The sequence below is a fragment of the Doryrhamphus excisus genome, chromosome 10, assembly GCF_030265055.1.
Source record: "Doryrhamphus excisus isolate RoL2022-K1 chromosome 10, RoL_Dexc_1.0, whole genome shotgun sequence".
In the NCBI taxonomy this organism is placed as follows: Eukaryota; Metazoa; Chordata; class Actinopteri; order Syngnathiformes; family Syngnathidae; genus Doryrhamphus; species Doryrhamphus excisus.
Genome location: NC_080475.1, coordinates 3,201,945 through 3,225,427, shown reverse-complemented (window position 1 = coordinate 3,225,427; position 23,483 = coordinate 3,201,945). Strand labels below are relative to the sequence as shown.

The following is a 23,483-nucleotide window of genomic DNA, read 5'->3' as shown; positions in this document are numbered from 1 at the left end:
CTGCTGTTTTTTTTTGTTTGTTTGTTATTTTGTGCTTGTTTTGTTTTAGCAACATATCAAATGCATTAAAGATATTTTTTAATATTTTTATGAATGAATTTGACTGTCAAATTGGAGGCTTATGTATATATATCCAAGCTCAACAGAAAGTGATCTGGCTTTTCCCAGAGAAGGACAGGGTGCATGTACTTCATATACAGATAAAAAGGTAAGACCACAAATGTTTTTCTGTTTGTAAAATAAAAGAAACTCTTTTTTTCTCCAATGAAAGTGAAATACTCATATTTTCTTATGTTAATGACCTACGTGTTTCAGTGTTAAAAAAAAACGTCTGAAGGAGCCTCAACAGCCATGACCCTCACTGCACATCACTGCAAGTGAAAGATGTTGGTAAGTGCTTCCCAGAAATGCAGAGTTTGAATTTTGTAATTTTTGACAAAAAACGTAAGTATGTCGTTTTTTTCATTTTTTCAACTTGCTTGAAATGCACTTTTCTGTTGAAAAATAAAGGGGAAACCTCACACACGCTCAACAGGGGCCCCAGAAGCCCCCAAAAATGGCATAAAATGCAGGAGTTTGAATTTTGTAATTTTTGACAAAAAACGTAAGGGGTTAGTATGTCGTTTTTTTCATTTTTTTCAACTTGCTTGAAATGCACTTTTCTGTTGAAAAATAAAGGGGAAACCTACGACATACTAACCCCTTACGTTTTTTGTCAAAAATTACAAAATTCAAACTTCTGCATTTTATGCCATTTTTGGGTGCCTCTGGGGCCCCTGTTGAGCGTGTGTGAGGTTTCCCCTTTATTTTTGAACAGAAAAGTGCATTTCAAGCAAGTTGAAAAAATGAAAAAAACGACATACTAACCCCTTACGTTTTTTGTCAAAAATTACAAAATTCAAATTCTGCATTTTATGCCATTTTGGGGGGCTTCTGGGGCCCCTGTTGAGCGTGTGTGAGGTTTCCCCTTTATTTTTGAACAGAAAAGTGCATTAGAAGCAAGTTGAAAAAAATGAAAAAAACGACATACTAACCCCTTACGTTTTTTGTCAAAAATTACAAAATTCAAACTTCTGCATTTTATGCCATTTTTGGGGGCTTCTGGGGCCCCTGTTGAGCGTGTGTGAGGTTTCCCCTTTATTTTTGAACAGAAAAGTGCATTAGAAGCAAGTTGAAAAAAATGAAAAAAACGACATACTAACCCCTTACGTTTTTTGTCAAAAATTACAAAATTCAAACGCCTGCATTTAATGCCATTTTTGGGGGCTTCTGGGGCCCCTGTTGAGCGTGTGTGAGGTTTCCCCTTTATTTTTCAACAGAAAAGTGCATTTCAAGCAAGTTGAAAAAATGAAAAAAAACGACATACTAACCCCTTACGTTTTTTGTCAAAAATTACAAAAATCAAACTCCTGCATTTTATGCCATTTTGGGGGGCTTCTGGGGCCCCTGTTGAGCGTGTGTGAAGTTTCCCCTTTATTTTTGAACAGAAAAGTGCATGAGAAGCAAGTTGAAAAAAATGAAAAAAAACGACATACTAACCCCTTACGTTTTTTGTCAAAAATTACAAAATTCAAACTTCTGCATTTTATGCCATTTTTGGGGGCTTCTGCGGCCCCTGTTGAGCGTGTGTGAGGTTTCCCCTTTATTTTTCAACAGAAAAGTGCATTTCAAGCAAGTTGAAAAAATGAAAAAAAACGACATACTAACCCCTTACGTTTTTTGTCAAAAATTACAAAATTCAAATTCTGCATTTTATGCCATTTTGGGGGGCTTCTGGGGCCCCTGTTGAGCGTGTGTGAGGTTTCCCCTTTATTTTTGAACAGAAAAGTGCATTTCAAGCAAGTTGAAAAAAATGAAAAAAACGACATACTAACCCCTTACGTTTTTTGTCAAAAATTACAAAATTCAAATTCTGCATTTTATGCCATTTTGGGGGGCTTCTGGGGCCCCTGTTGAGCGTGTGTGAGGTTTCCCCTTTATTTTTGAACAGAAAAGTGCATTAGAAGCAAGTTGAAAAAAATGAAAAAAACGACATACTAACCCCTTACGTTTTTTGTCAAAAATTACAAAATTCAAACTTCTGCATTTTATGCCATTTTTGGGTGCCTCTGGGGCCCCTGTTGAGCGTGTGTGAGGTTTCCCCTTTATTTTTGAACAGAAAAGTGCATTTCAAGCAAGTTGAAAAAATGAAAAAAACGACATACTAACCCCTTACGTTTTTTGTCAAAAATTACAAAATTCAAATTCTGCATTTTATGCCATTTTGGGGGGCTTCTGGGGCCCCTGTTGAGCGTGTGTGAGGTTTCCCCTTTATTTTTGAACAGAAAAGTGCATTAGAAGCAAGTTGAAAAAAATGAAAAAAACGACATACTAACCCCTTACGTTTTTTGTCAAAAATTACAAAATTCAAACTTCTGCATTTTATGCCATTTTGGGGGCTTCTGGGGCCCCTGTTGAGCGTGTGTGAGGTTTCCCCTTTATTTTTGAACAGAAAAGTGCATGAGAAGCAAGTTGAAAAAAATGAAAAAAAACGACATACTAACCCCTTACGTTTTTTGTCAAAAATTACAAAATTCAAACTTCTGCATTTTATGCCATTTTTGGGGGCTTCTGGGGCCCCTGTTGAGCGTGTGTGAGGTTTCCCCTTTATTTTACAACAGAAAAGTGCATTTCAAGCAAGTTGAAAAAATGAAAAAAAACGACATACTAACCCCTTACGTTTTTTGTCAAAAATTACAAAATTCAAATTCTGCATTTTATGCCATTTTGGGGGGCTTCTGGGGCCCCTGTTGAGCGTGTGTGAGGTTTCCCCTTTATTTTTGAACAGAAAAGTGCATTTCAAGCAAGTTGAAAAAAATGAAAAAAACGACATACTAACCCCTTACGTTTTTTGTCAAAAATTACAAAATTCAAATTCTGCATTTTATGCCATTTTGGGGGGCTTCTGGGGCCCCTGTTGAGCGTGTGTGAGGTTTCCCCTTTATTTTTCAACAGAAAAGTGCATTTCAAGCAAGTTGAAAAAAATGAAAAAAACGACATACTAACCCCTTACGTTTTTTTCAAAAATTACAAAATTCAAACTTCTGCATTTTATGCCATTTTTGGGTGCCTCTGGGGCCCCTGTTGAGCGTGTGTGAGGTTTCCCCTTTATTTTTCAACAGAAAAGTGCATTTCAAGCAAGTTGAAAAAATGAAAAAAACGACATACTAACCCCTTACGTTTTTTGTCAAAAATTACAAAATTCAAACTTCTGCATTTTATGCCATTTGTGGGGGCTTCTGGGGCCCCTGTTGAGCGTGTGTGAGGTTTCCCCTTTATTTTTGAACAGAAAAGTGCATTAGAAGCAAGTTGAAAAAAATGAAAAAACCGACATACTAACCCCTTACGTTTTTTGTCAAAAATTACAAAATTCAAACTTCTACATTTTATGCCATTTTTGGGGGCTTCTGGGGCCCCTGTTGAGCGTGTGTGAGGTTTCCCCTTTATTTTTGAACAGAAAAGTGCATTAGAAGCAAGTTGAAAAAAATGAAAAAAACGACATACTAACCCCTTACGTTTTTTGTCAAAAATTACAAAATTCAAACGCCTGCATTTTATGCCATTTTTGGGGGCTTCTGGGGCCCCTGTTGAGCGTGTGTGAGGTTTCCCCTTTATTTTTCAACAGAAAAGTGCATTTCAAGCAAGTTGAAAAAATGAAAAAAAACGACATACTAACCCCTTACGTTTTTTGTCAAAAATTACAAAAATCAAACTCCTGCATTTTATGCCATTTTGGGGGGCTTCTGGGGCCCCTGTTGAGCGTGTGTGAAGTTTCCCCTTTATTTTTGAACAGAAAAGTGCATGAGAAGCAAGTTGAAAAAAATGAAAAAAAACGACATACTAACCCCTTACGTTTTTTGTCAAAAATTACAAAATTCAAACTTCTGCATTTTATGCCATTTTTGGGGGCTTCTGGGGCCCCTGTTGAGCGTGTGTGAGGTTTCCCCTTTATTTTTCAACAGAAAAGTGCATTTCAAGCAAGTTGAAAAAATGAAAAAAAACGACATACTAACCCCTTACGTTTTTTGTCAAAAATTACAAAATTCAAACTTCTGCATTTTATGCCATTTTTGGGTGCCTCTGGGGCCCCTGTTGAGCGTGTGTGAGGTTTCCCCTTTATTTTTGAACAGAAAAGTGCATTTCAAGCAAGTTGAAAAAATGAAAAAAACGACATACTAACCCCTTACGTTTTTTGTCAAAAATTACAAAATTCAAATTCTGCATTTTATGCCATTTTGGGGGGCTTCTGGGGCCCCTGTTGAGCGTGTGTGAGGTTTCCCCTTTATTTTTGAACAGAAAAGTGCATTTCAAGCAAGTTGAAAAAAATGAAAAAAACGACATACTAACCCCTTACGTTTTTTGTCAAAAATTACAAAATTCAAATTCTGCATTTTATGCCATTTTGGGGGGCTTCTGGGGCCCCTGTTGAGCGTGTGTGAGGTTTCCCCTTTATTTTTGAACAGAAAAGTGCATTTCAAGCAAGTTGAAAAAAATGAAAAAAACGACATACTAACCCCTTACGTTTTTTGTCAAAAATTACAAAATTCAAATTCTGCAATTTATGCCATTTTGGGGGGCTTCTGGGGCCCCTGTTGAGCGTGTGTGAGGTTTCCCCTTTATTTTTCAACAGAAAAGTGCATTTCAAGCAAGTTGAAAAAAATGAAAAAAACGACATACTAACCCCTTACGTTTTTTGTCAAAAATTACAAAATTCAAATTCTGCATTTTATGCCATTTTGGGGGGCTTCTGGGGCCCCTGTTGAGCGTGTGTGAGGTTTCCCCTTTATTTTTGAACAGAAAAGTGCATTAGAAGCAAGTTGAAAAAAATGAAAAAAACGACATACTAACCCCTTACGTTTTTTGTCAAAAATTACAAAATACAAACGCCTGCATTTTATGCCATTTTTGGGGGCTTCTGGGGCCCCTGTTGAGCGTGTGTGAGGTTTCCCCTTTATTTTTCAACAGAAAAGTGCATTTCAAGCAAGTTGAAAAAAATGAAAAAAACGACATACTAACCCCTTACGTTTTTTGTCAAAAATTACAAAATTCAAACTTCTGCATTTTATGCCATTTTTGGGGGCTTCTGGGGCCCCTGTTGAGCGTGTGTGAGGTTTCCCCTTTATTTTTGAACAGGAAAGTGCATTTCAAGCAAGTTGAAAAAAATGAAAAAAACGACATACTAACCCCTTACGTTTTTTGTCAAAAATTACAAAATTCAAACTTCTGCATTTTATGCCCTTTTTGGGTGCCTCTGGGGCCCCTGTTGAGCGTGTGTGAGGTTTCCCCTTTATTTTTCAACAGAAAAGTGCATTTCAAGCAAGTTGAAAAAAATGAAAAAAACGACATACTAACCCCTTACGTTTTTTGTCAAAAATTACAAAATTCAAATTCTGCATTTTATGCCATTTTGGGGGGGTTCTGGGGCCCCTGTTGAGCGTGTGTGAAGTTTCCCCTTTATTTTTCAACAGAAAAGTGCATTTCAAGCAAGTTGAAAAAATGAAAAAAACGACATACTAACCCCTTACGTTTTTTTCAAAAATCAACGCCCGAAAATTTTGGCATTTTATGCCGTTTTTGGGTGCTTCTGGGGCCCCTGTTGAGTGTGTGTGAGGTTTCCTGTGTTTTTTTCACCAGAAAAGTGCATTTCAAGCAAGTTGAAAAAATGAAAAAAACGACATACTAACCCCTTACGTTTTTTGTCAAAAATTACAAAATTCAAACTTCTGCATTTTATGCCATTTTGGGGGGCTTCTGGGGCCCCTGTTGAGCGTGTGTGAAGTTTCCCCTTTATTTTTGACCAGAAAAGTTCATTAGAAGCAAGTTGAAAAAAATGAAAAAAAGGACATACTAACCCCTTACGTTTTTTTCAAAAATCGACGCCCGAAAATGTTGGCATTTTATGCCGTTTTTGGGTGCTTCTGGGGCCCCTGTTGAGTGTGTGTGAGGTTTCCTGTGTTTTTTCACCAGAAAAGTGCATTAGAAGCACGTTGAAAAAATTGAAAAAAATGACATACTAACCCCTTACGTTTTTTGTCAAAAATTACAAAATTCAAACTTCTGCATTTTATGCCTTTTTTGGGGGCTTCTGGGGCCCCTGTTGAGCGTGTGTTAGGTTTCCCCTTTATTTTTCAACAGAAAAGTGCATTTCAAGCAAGTTGAAAAAATGAAAAAAACGACATACTAACCCCTTACGTTTTTTGTCAAAAATTACAAAATTCAAACTTCTGCATTTTATGCCATTTTGGGGGGCTTCTGGGGCCCCTGTTGAGCGTGTGTGAAGTTTCCCCTTTATTTTTGAACAGAAAAGTGCATTAGAAGCAAGTTGAAAAAAATGAAAAAAACGACATACTAACCCCTTACGTTTTTTGTCAAAAATCGACGCCCGAAACTTTTGGCATTTTATGCCATTTTTGGGTGCTTCTGGGGCCCCTGTTGAGTGTGTGTGAGGTTCCCCGTCTTTTTGACCAGAAAAGTTTATTAGAAGCAAGTTGAAAAAAATGAAAAAAACGACATACTAACCCCTTACGTTTTTTTCAAAAATCGACGCCCGAAAATGTTGGCATTTTATGCCGTTTTTGGGTGCTTCTGGGGCCCCTGTTGAGTGTGTGTGAGGTTTCCTGTGTTTTTTTCACCAGAAAAGTGCATTAGAAGCACGTTGAAAAAATTGAAAAAAATGACATACTAACCCCTTACGTTTTTTGTCAAAAATTACAAAATTCAAACTTCTGCATTTTATGCCATTTTGGGGGGCTTCTGGGGCCCCTGTTGAGCGTGTGTGAAGTTTCCCCTTTATTTTTCAACAGAAAAGTGCATTAGAAGCAAGTTGAAAAAAATGAAAAAAACGACATACTAACCCCTTACGTTTTTTGTCAAAAATCGACGCCCGAAAATTTTGGCATTTTATGCCATTTTTGGGTGCTTCTGGGGCCCCTGTTGAGTGTGTGTGAGGTTCCCCCTGTCTTTTTGACCAGAAAAGTTCATTAGAAGCAAGTTGAAAAAAATGAAAAAAACGACATACTAACCCCTTACGTTTTTTTCAAAAATCAACGCCCGAAAATGTTGGCATTTTATGCCGTTTTTGGGTGCTTCTGGGGCCCCTGTTGAGTGTGTGTGAGGTTTCCTGTGTTTTTTTCACCAGAAAAGTGCATTTCAAGCAAGTTGAAAAAAATGAAAAAGAGGACATACTAACCCCTTACGTTTTTTTCAAAAATCGACGCCCGAAAATGTTGGCATTTTATGCCATTTTTGGGTGCTTCTGGGGCCCCTGTTGAGTGTGTGTGAGGTTTCCTGTGTTTTTTCACCAGAAAAGTGCATTAGAAGCACGTTGAAAAAATTGAAAAAAATGACATACTAACCCCTTACGTTTTTTGTCAAAAATTACAAAATTCAAACTTCTGCATTTTATGCCTTTTTTGGGGGCTTCTGGGGCCCCTGTTGAGCGTGTGTGAGGTTTCCCCTTTATTTTTCAACAGAAAAGTGCATTTCAAGCAAGTTGAAAAAATGAAAAAAACGACATACTAACCCCTTACGTTTTTTGTCAAAACTTACAAAATTCAAACGCTTGCATTTTATGCCATTTTTGGGTGCCTCTGGGGCCCCTGTTGAGCGTGTGTGAGGTTTCCCCTTTATTTTTCAACAGAAAAGTGCATTTCAAGCAAGTTGAAAAAATGAAAAAAACGACATACTAACCCCTTACGTTTTTTGTCAAAAATTACAAAATTCAAACTTCTGCATTTTATGCCATTTTTGGGGGCTTCTGGGGCCCCTGTTGAGCGTGTGTGAAGTTTCCCCTTTATTTTTCAACAGAAAAGTGCATTTCAAGCAAGTTGAAAAAATGAAAAAAACGACATACTAACCCCTTACGTTTTTTGTCAAAAATTACAAAATTCAAACTTCTGCATTTTATGCCATTTTTGGGTGCTTCTGGGGCCCCTGTTGAGTGTGTGTGAGGTTCCCCCTGTCTTTTTGACCAGAAAAGTTCATTAGAAGCAAGTTGAAAAAAATGAAAAAAACGACATACTAACCCCTTACGTTTTTTTCAAAAATCGACGCCCGAAAATGTTGGCATTTTATGCCGTTTTTGGGTGCTTCTGGGGCCCCTGTTGAGTGTGTGTGAGGTTTCCTGTGTTTTTTTCACCAGAAAAGTGCATTAGAAGCACGTTGAAAAAATTGAAAAAAACGACATACTAACCCCTTACGTTTTTTTCAAAAATCGACGCCCGAAAATGTTGGCATTTTATGCCGTTTTTGGGTGCTTCTGGGGCCCCTGTTGAGTGTGTGTGAGGTTTCCTGTGTTTTTTTCACCAGAAAAGTGCATTAGAAGCACGTTGAAAAAATTGAAAAAAACGACATACTAACCCCTTACGTTTTTTTCAAAAATCGACGCCCGAAAATGTTGGCATTTTATGCCGTTTTTGGGTGCTTCTGGGGCCCCTGTTGAGTGTGTGTGAGGTTTCCTGTGTTTTTTTCACCAGAAAAGTGCATTAGAAGCACGTTGAAAAAATTGAAAAAAACGACATACTAACCCCTTACGTTTTTTTTCAAAAATCGACGCCCGAAAATGTTGGCATTTTATGCCGTTTTTGGGTGCTTCTGGGGCCCCTGTTGAGTGTGTGTGAGGTTTCCTGTGTTTTTTTCACCAGAAAAGTGCATTAGAAGCACGTTGAAAAAATTGAAAAAAACGACATACTAACCCCTTACGTTTTTTGTCAAAAATCGACGCCCGAAAATTTTGGCATTTTATGCCATTTTTGGGTGCTTCTGGGGCCCCTGTTGAGTGTGTGTGAGGTTCCCCCTGTCTTTTTGACCAGAAAAGTTCATTAGAAGCAAGTTGAAAAAAATGAAAAAAACGACATACTAACCCCTTACGTTTTTTGTCAAAAATTGACGCCCTAAAATGTTGGCATTTTATGCCATTTTTGGGTGCTTCTGGGCCCCCTGTTGAGTATGTGTGAGGTTTCCCTTGTTTTTTTCACCAGAAAAGTGCATTAGAAGCACGTTGAAAAAACTGAAAAAAACGACATACTAACCCCTTACGTTTTTTTCAAAAATCAACGCCCGAAAATTTTGGCATTTTATGCCGTTTTTGGGTGCTTCTGGGGCCCCTGTTGAGTGTGTGTGAGGTTTCCTGTGTTTTTTTCACCAGAAAAGTGCATTTCAAGCAAGTTGAAAAAATGAAAAAAACGACATACTAACCCCTTACGTTTTTTGTCAAAAATTACAAAATTCAAACTTCTGCATTTTATGCCATTTTGGGGGGCTTCTGGGGCCCCTGTTGAGCGTGTGTGAAGTTTCCCCTTTATTTTTGACCAGAAAAGTTCATTAGAAGCAAGTTGAAAAAAATGAAAAAAAGGACATACTAACCCCTTACGTTTTTTTCAAAAATCGACGCCCGAAAATGTTGGCATTTTATGCCGTTTTTGGGTGCTTCTGGGGCCCCTGTTGAGTGTGTGTGAGGTTTCCTGTGTTTTTTCACCAGAAAAGTGCATTAGAAGCACGTTGAAAAAATTGAAAAAAATGACATACTAACCCCTTACGTTTTTTGTCAAAAATTACAAAATTCAAACTTCTGCATTTTATGCCTTTTTTGGGGGCTTCTGGGGCCCCTGTTGAGCGTGTGTGAGGTTTCCCCTTTATTTTTCAACAGAAAAGTGCATTTCAAGCAAGTTGAAAAAATGAAAAAAACGACATACTAACCCCTTACGTTTTTTGTCAAAACTTACAAAATTCAAACGCTTGCATTTTATGCCATTTTTGGGTGCCTCTGGGGCCCCTGTTGAGCGTGTGTGAGGTTTCCCCTTTATTTTTCAACAGAAAAGTGCATTTCAAGCAAGTTGAAAAAATGAAAAAAACGACATACTAACCCCTTACGTTTTTTGTCAAACATTACAAAATTCAAACTTCTGCATTTTATGCCATTTTTGGGGGCTTCTGGGGCCCCTGTTGAGCGTGTGTGAAGTTTCCCCTTTATTTTTCAACAGAAAAGTGCATTTCAAGCAAGTTGAAAAAATGAAAAAAACGACATACTAACCCCTTACGTTTTTTGTCAAAAATTACAAAATTCAAACTTCTGCATTTTATGCCATTTTTGGGTGCTTCTGGGGCCCCTGTTGAGTGTGTGTGAGGTTCCCCCTGTCTTTTTGACCAGAAAAGTTCATTAGAAGCAAGTTGAAAAAAATGAAAAAAACGACATACTAACCCCTTACGTTTTTTTCAAAAATCGACGCCCGAAAATGTTGGCATTTTATGCCGTTTTTGGGTGCTTCTGGGGCCCCTGTTGAGTGTGTGTGAGGTTTCCTGTGTTTTTTTCACCAGAAAAGTGCATTAGAAGCACGTTGAAAAAATTGAAAAAAACAACATACTAACCCCTTACGTTTTTTTCAAAAATCGACGCCCGAAAATGTTGGCATTTTATGCCGTTTTTGGGTGCTTCTGGGGCCCCTGTTGAGTGTGTGTGAGGTTTCCTGTGTTTTTTTCACCAGAAAAGTGCATTAGAAGCACGTTGAAAAAATTGAAAAAAACGACATACTAACCCCTTACGTTTTTTTCAAAAATCGACGCCCGAAAATGTTGGCATTTTATGCCGTTTTTGGGTGCTTCTGGGGCCCCTGTTGAGTGTGTGTGAGGTTTCCTGTGTTTTTTTCACCAGAAAAGTGCATTAGAAGCACGTTGAAAAAATTGAAAAAAACGACATACTAACCCCTTACGTTTTTTTCAAAAATCGACGCCCGAAAATTTTGGCATTTTATGCCGTTTTTGGGTGCTTCTGGGGCCCCTGTTGAGTATGTGTGAGGTTTCCCTTGTTTTTTTCACCAGAAAAGTGCATTAGAAGCAAGTTGAAAAAACTGAAAAAAAACGACATACTAACCCCTTACGTTTTTTTCAAAAATCAACGCCCGAAAATTTTGGCATTTTATGCCGTTTTTGGGTGCTTCTGGGGCCCCTGTTGAGTGTGTGTGAGGTTTCCTGTGTTTTTTTCACCAGAAAAGTGCATTTCAAGCAAGTTGAAAAAATGAAAAAAACGACATACTAACCCCTTACGTTTTTTGTCAAAAATTACAAAATTCAAACTTCTGCATTTTATGCCATTTTGGGGGGCTTCTGGGGCCCCTGTTGAGCGTGTGTGAAGTTTCCCCTTTATTTTTGACCAGAAAAGTTCATTAGAAGCAAGTTGAAAAAAATGAAAAAAAGGACATACTAACCCCTTACGTTTTTTTCAAAAATCGACGCCCGAAAATGTTGGCATTTTATGCCGTTTTTGGGTGCTTCTGGGGCCCCTGTTGAGTGTGTGTGAGGTTTCCTGTGTTTTTTCACCAGAAAAGTGCATTAGAAGCACGTTGAAAAAATTGAAAAAAATGACATACTAACCCCTTACGTTTTTTGTCAAAAATTACAAAATTCAAACTTCTGCATTTTATGCCTTTTTTGGGGGCTTCTGGGGCCCCTGTTGAGCGTGTGTGAGGTTTCCCCTTTATTTTTCAACAGAAAAGTGCATTTCAAGCAAGTTGAAAAAATGAAAAAAACGACATACTAACCCCTTACGTTTTTTGTCAAAACTTACAAAATTCAAACGCTTGCATTTTATGCCATTTTTGGGTGCCTCTGGGGCCCCTGTTGAGCGTGTGTGAGGTTTCCCCTTTATTTTTCAACAGAAAAGTGCATTTCAAGCAAGTTGAAAAAATGAAAAAAACGACATACTAACCCCTTACGTTTTTTGTCAAACATTACAAAATTCAAACTTCTGCATTTTATGCCATTTTTGGGGGCTTCTGGGGCCCCTGTTGAGCGTGTGTGAAGTTTCCCCTTTATTTTTCAACAGAAAAGTGCATTTCAAGCAAGTTGAAAAAATGAAAAAAACGACATACTAACCCCTTACGTTTTTTGTCAAAAATTACAAAATTCAAACTTCTGCATTTTATGCCATTTTTGGGTGCTTCTGGGGCCCCTGTTGAGTGTGTGTGAGGTTCCCCCTGTCTTTTTGACCAGAAAAGTTCATTAGAAGCAAGTTGAAAAAAATGAAAAAAACGACATACTAACCCCTTACGTTTTTTTCAAAAATCGACGCCCGAAAATGTTGGCATTTTATGCCGTTTTTGGGTGCTTCTGGGGCCCCTGTTGAGTGTGTGTGAGGTTTCCTGTGTTTTTTTCACCAGAAAAGTGCATTAGAAGCACGTTGAAAAAATTGAAAAAAACAACATACTAACCCCTTACGTTTTTTTCAAAAATCGACGCCCGAAAATGTTGGCATTTTATGCCGTTTTTGGGTGCTTCTGGGGCCCCTGTTGAGTGTGTGTGAGGTTTCCTGTGTTTTTTTCACCAGAAAAGTGCATTAGAAGCACGTTGAAAAAATTGAAAAAAACGACATACTAACCCCTTACGTTTTTTTCAAAAATCGACGCCCGAAAATGTTGGCATTTTATGCCGTTTTTGGGTGCTTCTGGGGCCCCTGTTGAGTGTGTGTGAGGTTTCCTGTGTTTTTTTCACCAGAAAAGTGCATTAGAAGCACGTTGAAAAAATTGAAAAAAACGACATACTAACCCCTTACGTTTTTTTCAAAAATCGACGCCCGAAAATTTTGGCATTTTATGCCGTTTTTGGGTGCTTCTGGGGCCCCTGTTGAGTATGTGTGAGGTTTCCCTTGTTTTTTTCACCAGAAAAGTGCATTAGAAGCAAGTTGAAAAAACTGAAAAAAAACGACATACTAACCCCTTGCGTTTTTTTCAAAAATCGACGCCCGAAAATTTTGGCATTTTATGCCGTTTTTGGGTGCTTCTGGGGCCCCTGTTGAGTGTGTGTGAGGTTTCCCCTTCATTTTTCAACAGAAAAGTGCATTTCAAGCAAGTTGAAAAAATGAAAAAAACGACATACTAACCCCTTACGTTTTTTTGTCAAAAATTACAAAATTCAAACTTCTGCATTTTATGCCATTTTGGGGGGCTTCTGGGGCCCCTCTTTAGCGTGTGTGAGGTTTCCCCTTTATTTTTCAACAGAAAAGTGCATTAGAAGCAACTTGCTTTTTATGCACTTTTCTGTTGAAAATTAAAGAGGAAACCTACGTGTACGTATGTATGTACATATGTATGTATGTGTATGCATAAGTGTATGTGTATGTATGTATGTACACATGTATGTACATATGTATGTATGTGTATGCATAAGTGTATGTGTATGTATGTACGTACATATGTATTTATATATGTATATGTATGTATTTGTGTGTGTATGTATGTGTAAGTATGCACATATGTACCTGTGTATGTATGTATGTACGTGTGTCTGTATGTACATATGTATGTATTTATATATGTGTGTGTGTATGTATGTATGTGTGTATGTACATATGTATGTACCTGTGTGTGTATGTATGTATGTGTATGCATAAGTGTATATGTGTGTGTGTATGTATGCATATGTATGTATGTACGTGTGCGTGTATGTGTGTGTATATGTTATGCTAAAAAAGACTCAACAAGAATGTCTATTTAAATGTTTATTACATTGGAACACAAAAAAACTACAATGGATGCCACACTATTAGTTCACTTTTATAGATGATGTCAATCCTATTTCTGGAAGAGAAAAAATCCAGTAGCGAATCTCCCAATCCGTTTGAAAAGGCGTCCATGTGGGTGTGGCGGTGCTTTCCACTTTGCGGTGTTGCGATCACTCCATCTTGTAGTCTTCGGGTCTATGCGGTGGAGAGAACACATCAGTATGACAGAGATTAGAACAGGTTTTCTTTTTTTACTGCATGACACCAAACGCATCATAGTCTACTTTTCTGTTGTTGTTCCTGTTTAATATCAGGCCGCAGTCTGATAGGATCAGGCTGAGATGAGCCACAATGCCTAATAACACCTCCACATAGCCACATCTGTCCTGTTTATCTTCTCTCTGAGCACTTGTTGTTTCTCTCTGTGTGTGTGTGTGTGTGTGTGTATGTGTGTGTGTGTGTGTGTGTGTGTGTGCTCCCAGGTCCTGGGAGAATATTAACTGCAATGATTAAAATCTTTCAAACACACAATAAGAGCGTAAAATGAATGATGAAACCATTGTTAATGTTAACAAGAGTGAGGCCTCTCTCTGAAATAAACCAGCGTTAGCTTGACCTCGGCACCCTCCTGACTCTATAGAACTTTTTACATGATTTCATACAGGATGACACTGTTATTATTATTATTAGCAATATTAAAACCATAACAGCAAACTCACTCAGAAATACTCTGACAAGCCATGAATATGATTACAGCGACTCGGGGAATAAAAAAATAAATTTAAAAAATCGTTTTTATATTCAATGTTTGTCACAGCAGCGTCAAAAGGCGGATGTTGAAGTCACGTAAGCAGAATATATATACGTCATATGTATATAAGCTTTATGCCTATGCGGTATTAGGCTACATATTACGTTATATTATGTGTTTTTGCAGCAGAAACAAATCAGCATTCCGATGACGACTACAAAGTCTAAGAATGATGGAGTATTTAGGTCTTTAGCGGGGCGCTAAGGAGTCTCTGTGGGGTCTTAGTTATCTCTTCTTCTTTATGACGCGAGCATCTGCAGTGTTGGAAACCATCTGGCGCTCCCACCAGCGACAGCCGGGGTCGCTTGTAACGATCGCTCAGATGGGACACTGACTCAACACCGCCCCCTGCCGGTGGATTATCGCTATTACATCACATTACACGCTGTGTTGTACTCACGGCGTCCACAGCCTGGGGAAGGCGTCCTTCTCCTCCTGCGTGTACTCGCTGAGCTTCCTGGGAATTTCTCTGGGCTGAGGCAGCTCCTCCGTCAGGTTGGCGCGGATGTCTTCGGGCAGCTCCTGATGGCGACACGGAACAAAAATCAAGTCTTTCTGAGCTATGCTTTGCTCGGAGGTACCTCGGCACTGCTCAGGAAGCAAACCCGCAACCCCTCCCTCCTTATTTTAATTAGTATGACCCAAAGGTAGTCTTCGACTTAGCCGAGGCCTTCAACGCTCTAAAAACCTTTGCATGACCTTGGAAATGAGTCTCGGAGGCCTCGCCAGCGTCTGATTAATCACCGAAGGTGTGGCGATTAATATTCATGAGGACATGAAAAAGATACTTCACACGCCATACTTGTACTCCAGGGTATTGCAGTAGGGAATGCTGGCAAGTACCCCCCAATGGAAGCTCTCACTTGGAATGATGCATGCATACTACATACAGTAGTACTATGGGGCCGGCCGGCTGCAGGCGCCACCTACTGCTAGCAGTGTGCATTGCAAGGAGAAATGTGTTTTAAAAGGGCGACATTGTAAAGTAGAAATAAATATGACAGGAAACTGATTAAAATATATCTATGTTTATGTCATTGTCATAAGTTATTTCAAGTACTACAATGTTTGTACTATGTATGTTTTTAATTATTGGAATAACTTTACCACCCTGGACTGGTGGCCATGCAGCCAATCACAGGGCACATATAGACAAACAACCATTCACACTCACATTCATACCTATGGACAATTTGGAGTCGCTAATTAACCTAGCATGTTTTTGGAATGTGGGAGGAAACCGGAGTACCCGGAGAAAACCCACACATGCAAACTCCACACAGGGTGGAATTGAACCCGTGTCTTCTAGCTGTGAGGCCTGCATGCTAACCACTCTACCATGCAGCCCCCCCAATTGTTTTTTTTTTGTTAATTATTTCATAATATTTTCACTTCAAAAAATAATTTAATATATTGTAATATTACAACTTTTTTTTATACCTATAACCTTTTTAATATTGAGGAATTATGACTTTTTTGTCTTAATATAAAACTTTTTTCTTATTAAATTATTATTATTATTTCCCCCTCATATTGTTTACTGTTATGAAGGACAACTTCAAAAAAAAATCACAAATAAAAAATATTAAAATTAATAAATCCCACCCCTAAATTAGGGTTGCCTTACATTCAGGTTCATCTTTTAATTTATAAAAATCAATGAATAATTATTTTTCTGCCCTAATATATCTAATATATCAGGTCGTGTGGTTAGCGTGCAGACCAGGGTTCAATTCCACCCTCGGCCATCTCTGTGTGTTCTCCCCGTGCATGCGTGGGTTTTCTCCGGGTACTCCGGTTTCCTCCCACATTCCAAAAACATGCTAGGTTAATTAGCGACTCCAAATTGTCCATAGGTATGAATGTGAGTGTGAATGGTTGTTTGTCTATATGTGCCCTGTGATTGGCTGGCCACCAGTCCAGGGTGTACCCCGTCTGGGATAGGCTCCAGCAATTCTGATAAAATTATCACTCGTTCCTCATAACACTATGTTTATTCGTCTATTTTATTCCTTTTCCAAATCCCAAAACTACGTGTACCCTACGTGTACTTATGTGTACCGTACGTGTACCGTACGTGTACTTACGTGTTCAGGAAAGAGGTGTAGTCGCTGCATCATGGTGCGGCGGTGTAGGTTCTTGGGCAGCATGCCGTACACGGCCAGCTTCACTATCTGGTGACAAATGAGTGTTTGACAAGGTTAGTGTGCATGAATGACGACTCAGTGTGTGTGTGTGTGTGTGTGTGTGGTCAGGTCTTACTGATACTTACAGCTTTGGGGTCTTTTTGGTGGAGCTGAGCAGCAGTGACTTGTTTGAAGCCCCCAGGATAACTTTGGAAAAGACAAAGAATGGACTGTAAAGGAGGCATCACACTTCATTTATCGTCGCTCCTTCATCATGCATGCAGTTATTTGACAGGAACTCCATGAATTATTGATATCTACGCTGCACTAGCGACTCTAAAACGGCCTTTTCTTTTCTTAAGCAGGTTTGATGGCGTCCGTTTACCCCGTGTGGGATGAGTAGACTTTCTGCTCCCATTTATTTCCAGAGAAGGCGATGTGTTTGGTGTTTATCACCACCACGTGATCACCACAGTCACCTGGACACACAAGACACGTTTCACCATGGCAACGACCACGAACATTAGCAGTACAAGTAGTAGTATTTATATTAGTAGTATTACTGGGTTCATATTAGCCTGTACACAAAAATAATAATAATAGTAATATAATTACTATAGATACTAATAATTGATAAATTAATTATAGTAATTTAATATTGAATAAAGTATAGTACATTTCAATGGGTAATACATTTTTATAATTTTTTTTATGTGCAAAAAATTGAATTACCTTGTTTAATTTGGAATAATTCTAATAATATAATCATATAATTTGATAATATAATAACTGTATTAATAACGAATTTAAATAAGATCACATATTCAAAAAATGTTAATAAAAATGCAAATATACATACACAGTACGTAGTTATAAATATTTTAATAAGCAACCCATGCATGAATACAATCATCATATTCAATAATTTAAAAATTAATTAAATTAAATTAATTATAGTAATTTAATATTCCATAAAGTACAGTACATTTCAATGGGTAACATTTTTATATTTTTGATGTGCAAAAAATAAAAATTACCTTTTTAAATTTGGAATACTAATAATATAATCATATAATTTGATAATACAATAACTATTAATAACTAGTTAAAATAAGATCACATATTCAAAAAATTTTAATAAAAATTCAAATATACATACACAATACGTAGATATTTATATAAATATTTTAATAAGAAACCCATGCATTAATACAACCACCAGATTCAATAATTGATAAATTATTATAGTAATTTAATAATATATAAAGTATAGTACATTTCAGTGGGTAATATTTTTATATTTTTTATGTGCAAAAAAATTACCTTGTTAAATTTTGAATAATTCTAATAATAACCATATAATTTGATAATATAATAACTGTATTAATAACTAATAAAAATAAGATCACATATTAAAAAATGTCAATATATGCAAATAAAATGCAAATATACATACAGAATACGTAAGAAACCCATGCATATGTACATACATATTGAATTTTGTTGTACTAAAATTACATTTTAAATTTATTAATTTAATTACAATTATACCCGTTTCATTAAAACAAATAATGTGTTGATATACATTGTTTCATATAAATAACTGAAACCATCACGTACATTTTCAACATGATAAAATAAGCAAGTAGGCCACTGAAGGTGCAAAAACTGCTATACAATGTTATGAAGCATGAACCATGGGATTGTGTGTGTGTGTGTGTGTGTGTGTGTGTGTGTGTAAAACAACTCACTGATTGCGTGGTAAATGGGTTTGTGCTTCCCTTGTAGTCTAACAGAGCACATGGATGCTATCTTCCCAGGAGGTTGCATCCTGGCATCAATTAGGAACCATGAGCGAGCGAAGGTCGCCCATTGCTGAAAAGATGCACATACAGTACATACATTGACATGGTTACATCATTTCAACCAAATAAGACCAACACAAACCATAACATAAATACCACATTGGTCATATACAAAACATTGCATTTCACATTTACGGTATTGCCGCCTGGTTATTTTCAATAACTAAATATTGTCCAACAAATCAGACTATACGATTCTCCATTGACTGTTAGCTTGTTATTATCAAAGCTATGTAAGTCAGGTGTGAAACATTTCTGGACGTAGCGTTGCTAGCTAGCAGTTGAAGCCTAAGACCGTGAACTGATCTACGGGTAACCAAAAAGTAATACATAGCTCCAGAAAAGATGGTGATATCATGTTAAATTACATTACCTGTGCAGACCTAGAGAAACTTGACATTTTGATGACACTACAGCAACATCCTCGACATATTTGACCCTCAACGTGAATGGCTGTGCAACTACGACATGTACTCGTTTGAAACATTGTGTTCACAAGTTATGTTCTGCATTTAAAACGCCCGCTTTATCTTACATACAAGTAACATTTTTTCGGTTAATTTTGTGATAATTAGATAAACTAGTTAATTTTGTGTATTATGAAGATATTACAGTCCCGCGTTTGTATAGTGTTGCATTTTAAAAATGCATTCAAGCTTGACTTTGTGTCGGATTTATTTTGATGTGACACACTAAGCGTTTTCCGGCGGCAAAAAAGCGGGTAATTTTGAGCAGCGACATCACTTCCTCATTTCCGTACTCTTTAAAAACTACAACGTGTGCGCTTTTACTCGTTCCTTTCATTTATTAATGTTAATGCTGTGGTGGGTTATTGAAAAATGAGAACTTTGGAGGAAGTTCAAGCGACACTTGAGATCGCCAAGCTGAATGAAGAAGATCTCCAGTCAACCGTCCAGTGTTTGTCAATTGGAGACAGCGTCTCCTCTGATAACTACTGTCTCTTTGAGCTGGACGACACATTATGTCAACACATAGAAGCTGGACAGAGGTAGGAATTATAATTATTAAACATATCAAAATTGATTATGTACGCCTGACGATGGGTCTGTCTGTGGCAGCTTGGTGATAAGAGGAGACAATGACGAACACGCCGTGTTGTGTAGTGGAGACAAAACGTACGACTTAAAGATTGCTCACACGTCCAACCTGCTGCTGTTCCTACCCGGATGTAAAACATCTGAACAACTAACCAACAGCCAGCAGAGCATGCAGGTGCTTCATGCTCAGGTAAGATGCATTATCCTAGAAATATGTATCCAAGTTGAAACACATTCCATGAATGACATGTTACTGTCATATATGACATATGTACATTTACATGAGTGTATTGTGACTGTGATGACAGATCTGGGGCTTTTGCAACAGCTACTGGGAAGTGAGGAAACAACGTCCCAGGCTCAAGAAACTGTTACGGGTTTTAATGGAGAACCCTTACGAAGGACCTGCTCTGGCAGGGCAGCAGGAGAACACAGAGAACACGGTAACGTGCACGTTACATGTAGGGCTGGGTTAAACGATTATTTCTGGAATCGATTAATCGAGAAAATAGTTTTTCGATGCATCGATTAATCCCTGATTAGTCCCTGAAAACATAAACCACAAACACAATGTATTTTTTGTGTCGATGTCATCGATGACATTGACACGTTGTCCTAGCTCTAGTTACATGATGCGTGTGGTCACATGACAACATATTGTATTTCATAGCGGAGTTCCGGAACTTTCTGTATGTAAACTGTGTGTGTGTGTGTGTGTGTGTGTGATGTGTTGTAGTACACCATGGATGATCTTCTGGAGACAATCCAAGCCAGTGAAGAGGAGATAACTAAACACTTGAAGACCCTCCATGCTTGTCAGATAAACGGTACGTTCTTTATATGAATTGTTTTGTTATGTTCCTTGTATATGTTACGCGCTAACGATGGATCTACGAGATCGATCAATCGATAGCACTATGCCCGAGATGGATCCATCATTAGCGCACAAATCGATCGATTTCTGCGCTCACGATCGATGGTACAGTAAACCTCGGATATATCGGATTCAATTGTTCCCACTGGTTTTGTCCGATATAAGCGAAATCCGTTATATGCGTATACCGGAAAATGTCCGTTTTACGCATATATCGGATTTTATCCGTTATAAAAAAGGCACTTCCTTGACTATGTTTCCAATGTACCTGGACGCGCAGGCAACGCTGCAAATGACGTCGTATAGCAGCCTGTCACGATTCGGCGAATCGGAGCACCACGATGCGGCCATCCGCTATATGCGAGGGAAATTTAATGGAAATGCATTGGAACGGGACTGGAGATTTTGTCCGAAATAGGCGAAATCCGTTATAAAAAATCCGATATATGCAATGAATTTTTATTGGAAATGCATTACAGAAAAATCGGTTCTTTTTTATCTGTCCGTTGTGAGCGAATTTCCGATATATCCGAGTCCGATATATCCGAGGTTTACTGTATATTACTGCGCCAGGGATGGATGTGTAGTTTGTTTAAATGCCAACAGATGGCAGCGCTGAGCGTTTGTTACCGGTCTCGGCGGGGGGAGTGTGAACCCTAACCGCAGATCAATGATTGTCATTATATCGTCAGCGCAGTGTCAAGGCATCGGTCTCCATCGTGAGCGCAGAAATCGATTGATTTGTGCGCTAATGATGGATCCATCTCGGGCGCAGCGATATCGATCAATCGCGCAGATCCATCGTTAGCGTGTAATATATATATTAACATTGGTATATAAAGACAACACATGCACTAATTGCAGTTTTACACCACTGCAACCACAATAATAAACAATAATAAGTAAAGGCAGATTTGATTGTTCAGGTGTGCCTAATAAAGTGTCCATAACCAGCAAAGCTGTCTCGTATCCAGGCTGCTGGCGTGTCCTGGACTCAGACTACGAGATGAAGTTACTGGGTCATGTGACTCAGCTGGTGGACTCCGAGTCGTGGCCTTTCGACAAGGTTCCGCTTCAAACCAGTCTCCAGGAGTTGGGCCCCCTAGAACCCAGGTTAGCGTCGCCATTGCTTCAAAGACACTTATAAATACTGATGGGTAATCGTTTTTCTCGCCCTCGCAGAGAGATGATCGAGCATTGTTTAAACTGCTACGGGACACGCTACATTGAAAATGGTAAACAGCACCGTCTATAAAAATGAAGCCATAAGACTTGAAGTCTCTTGCTTCCAAACAGGCGAGGTGTTCTACGCCTTGGATGAGGCTAAAGTATGCCGAGCCACGGCGCTCATGTTGCTGAAGAATGCTGTCAAGTTCAACCTGGGGGAGTTCAACGAGGTTTGGCAGCAGAGCGTCCCAGAGGGCATGAACACCAGACTAGACCAACTTAAGGTTAGCCTCCATCTATAATCACCACATCGATTTGCTTATTTCCATATGTTTATACGCCCTCCAGAGTGTGGCCCTGGTGGACCGCACCTCCCGCCCCGAGACCATCTGCCTGCTTAGGGTGGAAGATCTCCCTGAGGACACCCTGGAACGCTTTAACCATCTCTTTACACTGCGAGAAAAATGGACTGAAGAGGACATCACCCCTTATATAGAGTGGGTGCCATCTTCTTTTAGATTCATTTCTGTACAATACTTTATCAAGTTTTTCCGCTCTTTATTTTTTTTAAGCTGCTGTTATTATAATCCAGGGAACCAGATTTGGCCTCCGAATCTGGTTCCCCATGTCGCCTAAAATGTGTCCCATCGTATTGGAACAGCATTTTCTGCAAACAGCAGAATGTGCTCTGACAAAATTGAGGAAGTAGCATTCAATGAAAGCAAGACTTAGTGTCCATTAAAGAGGTTCATTCATTTTCTACTGCTTTTTCCTCACGAGGGTCGCAGGGGGTGCCGGAGCCCATCCCAGCTGTCTTCAGGCGAGAGGCGGGGTACACCCTGGACTGGTGGCCAGCCAATCACAGGGCACATATAGACAAACAACCATTCACACTCACATTCATACCTATGGACAATTTAGTCGAAAATTAACCTAGCATGTTTTTGGAATGAACGGGGAGAACATGCAAACTCCACACAGAGATGGCCGAGGGTGGAATTGAACCCTGGTCTCCTAGCTGTGTGGTCTGCGCGCTAACCACTCGTCCGCCGTGCCGCCCATTAAAGAGGTTATATATGGGAAATAGTGTTTTTTTTGTATAGTGGGTAATCTTACCTTCCTCTATCCTTCAGGGATCTGTGTGGCGAGAAGCAGACTACAGGAGCGCTGTTGACCAAATATGCTCGATCTTCGATGCAAAACGGCACCAAGGTGTTCAATTCCAGAAGACCTGTAGCTACATGAACATTTTCCATCACATCGCAATGTACATGTTTATGTGCTGTCATGTTGATCTTCTGCATTTATCATGCAAAATTGTTATATTCTAGAGTTTTACTGAATAAAATTACAGCTAAAAATAATACATTTAGATATTTAATCATATTTTGATGTTTACTTACTGCTGTTCCACTGGTTGTCCACCAGGTGGAGACGTGGCAACATAGAAGGTCTCATCTCCAGGGGTGGTGGTTGGTGTGGGGGGGTAGTTAAGCCAATTCCAACAGATGACGTGTGTGTTGTTTGTGCCTGCATGCGGCTTCTTGCAGCCCGTGTCAGCACTGATGTGTGACTCATTGTGTTAAACCTCCGCTGACTATTTCGCAACCAACACAACTTGTGTGCGTGAATCATCCCATGAGTTCAGCAGACGCTGACAAAAAAAAGTGACTTAAAGCCTGTTTCAACAACATCCATCAACGCACACACAGATTCCAAGAGGACCTTTGTCTACACTGGTTGGCCGACCTTGACATCACTGATGGGAAGTCTGACTTATCAGTTGATTGAGCAAGTGTGTGTGTGTGTGTGCACGTGTGTGTGTGTGTGTGTGTGTGCACGTTTTCAATAAAATACATCTACTCACCAGAGATGTCAATTTCTCTTCATCAGTCAGCCATCCTCCAATCAGGAAGGAAAAATTCTGACGTAATTGTAGGCCAGCTAGCTGGCTCTCTGAACCCTTTAATGAGGTAAAGAAACAGCCCCATTCTGAATCTGAGATCTAATTGGACATAAAAAGTCAAATATACACTTACACTACTTGGAAC

The 23,483-nt window shown here is 38.8% G+C and overlaps 2 protein-coding genes across 2 annotated transcripts; one reads left to right on the top strand and one right to left on the bottom strand.

The window, feature by feature from the left end:
• Window positions 1–13,513: 13,513 nt before the first annotated feature.
• On the bottom strand, window positions 13,514–18,875 carry mrpl13 (mitochondrial ribosomal protein L13). Its single transcript, XM_058085324.1, has 7 exons — window positions 18,707–18,875; window positions 18,220–18,343; window positions 16,854–16,947; window positions 16,615–16,675; window positions 16,430–16,516; window positions 14,743–14,864; window positions 13,514–13,726 (listed from the first exon to the last, which is right to left on the bottom strand). The coding sequence occupies exons 1-7, from the start codon at window positions 18,818–18,820 to the stop codon at window positions 13,702–13,704; spliced, it is 627 nt and encodes a 208-aa protein (XP_057941307.1). The 5' UTR covers window positions 18,821–18,875; the 3' UTR covers window positions 13,514–13,701.
• Window positions 18,876–19,025: 150 nt separating this feature from the next.
• On the top strand, window positions 19,026–23,307 carry dscc1 (DNA replication and sister chromatid cohesion 1). The gene is made up of 9 exons (XM_058085323.1): window positions 19,026–19,342; window positions 19,413–19,581; window positions 19,700–19,834; window positions 20,128–20,218; window positions 21,240–21,378; window positions 21,448–21,500; window positions 21,562–21,716; window positions 21,781–21,929; window positions 22,566–23,307. The coding sequence occupies exons 1-9, from the start codon at window positions 19,173–19,175 to the stop codon at window positions 22,675–22,677; spliced, it is 1,173 nt and encodes a 390-aa protein (XP_057941306.1). The 5' UTR covers window positions 19,026–19,172; the 3' UTR covers window positions 22,678–23,307.
• Window positions 23,308–23,483: the final 176 nt, after the last annotated feature.

Coding starts and splice junctions, on each gene's coding strand:
- mrpl13 (XM_058085324.1), bottom strand. CDS start 18,820: ATGTTTCAAACGAGTACATGTCGTAGTTGCACAGCCATTCACGTTGAG. Junction 16,948..18,219: donor ACCCATTTACCACGCAATCA/GTGAGTTGTTTT, acceptor TTGTGTGTCCAG/GTGACTGTGGTGATCACGTG. Junction 13,727..14,742: donor TTCCCCAGGCTGTGGACGCC/GTGAGTACAACA, acceptor TCCACCGCATAG/ACCCGAAGACTACAAGATGG.
- dscc1 (XM_058085323.1), top strand. CDS start 19,173: ATGAGAACTTTGGAGGAAGTTCAAGCGACACTTGAGATCGCCAAGCTG. Junction 19,343..19,412: donor CACATAGAAGCTGGACAGAG/GTAGGAATTATA, acceptor TGTCTGTGGCAG/CTTGGTGATAAGAGGAGACA. Junction 19,835..20,127: donor AGGAGAACACAGAGAACACG/GTAACGTGCACG, acceptor GATGTGTTGTAG/TACACCATGGATGATCTTCT.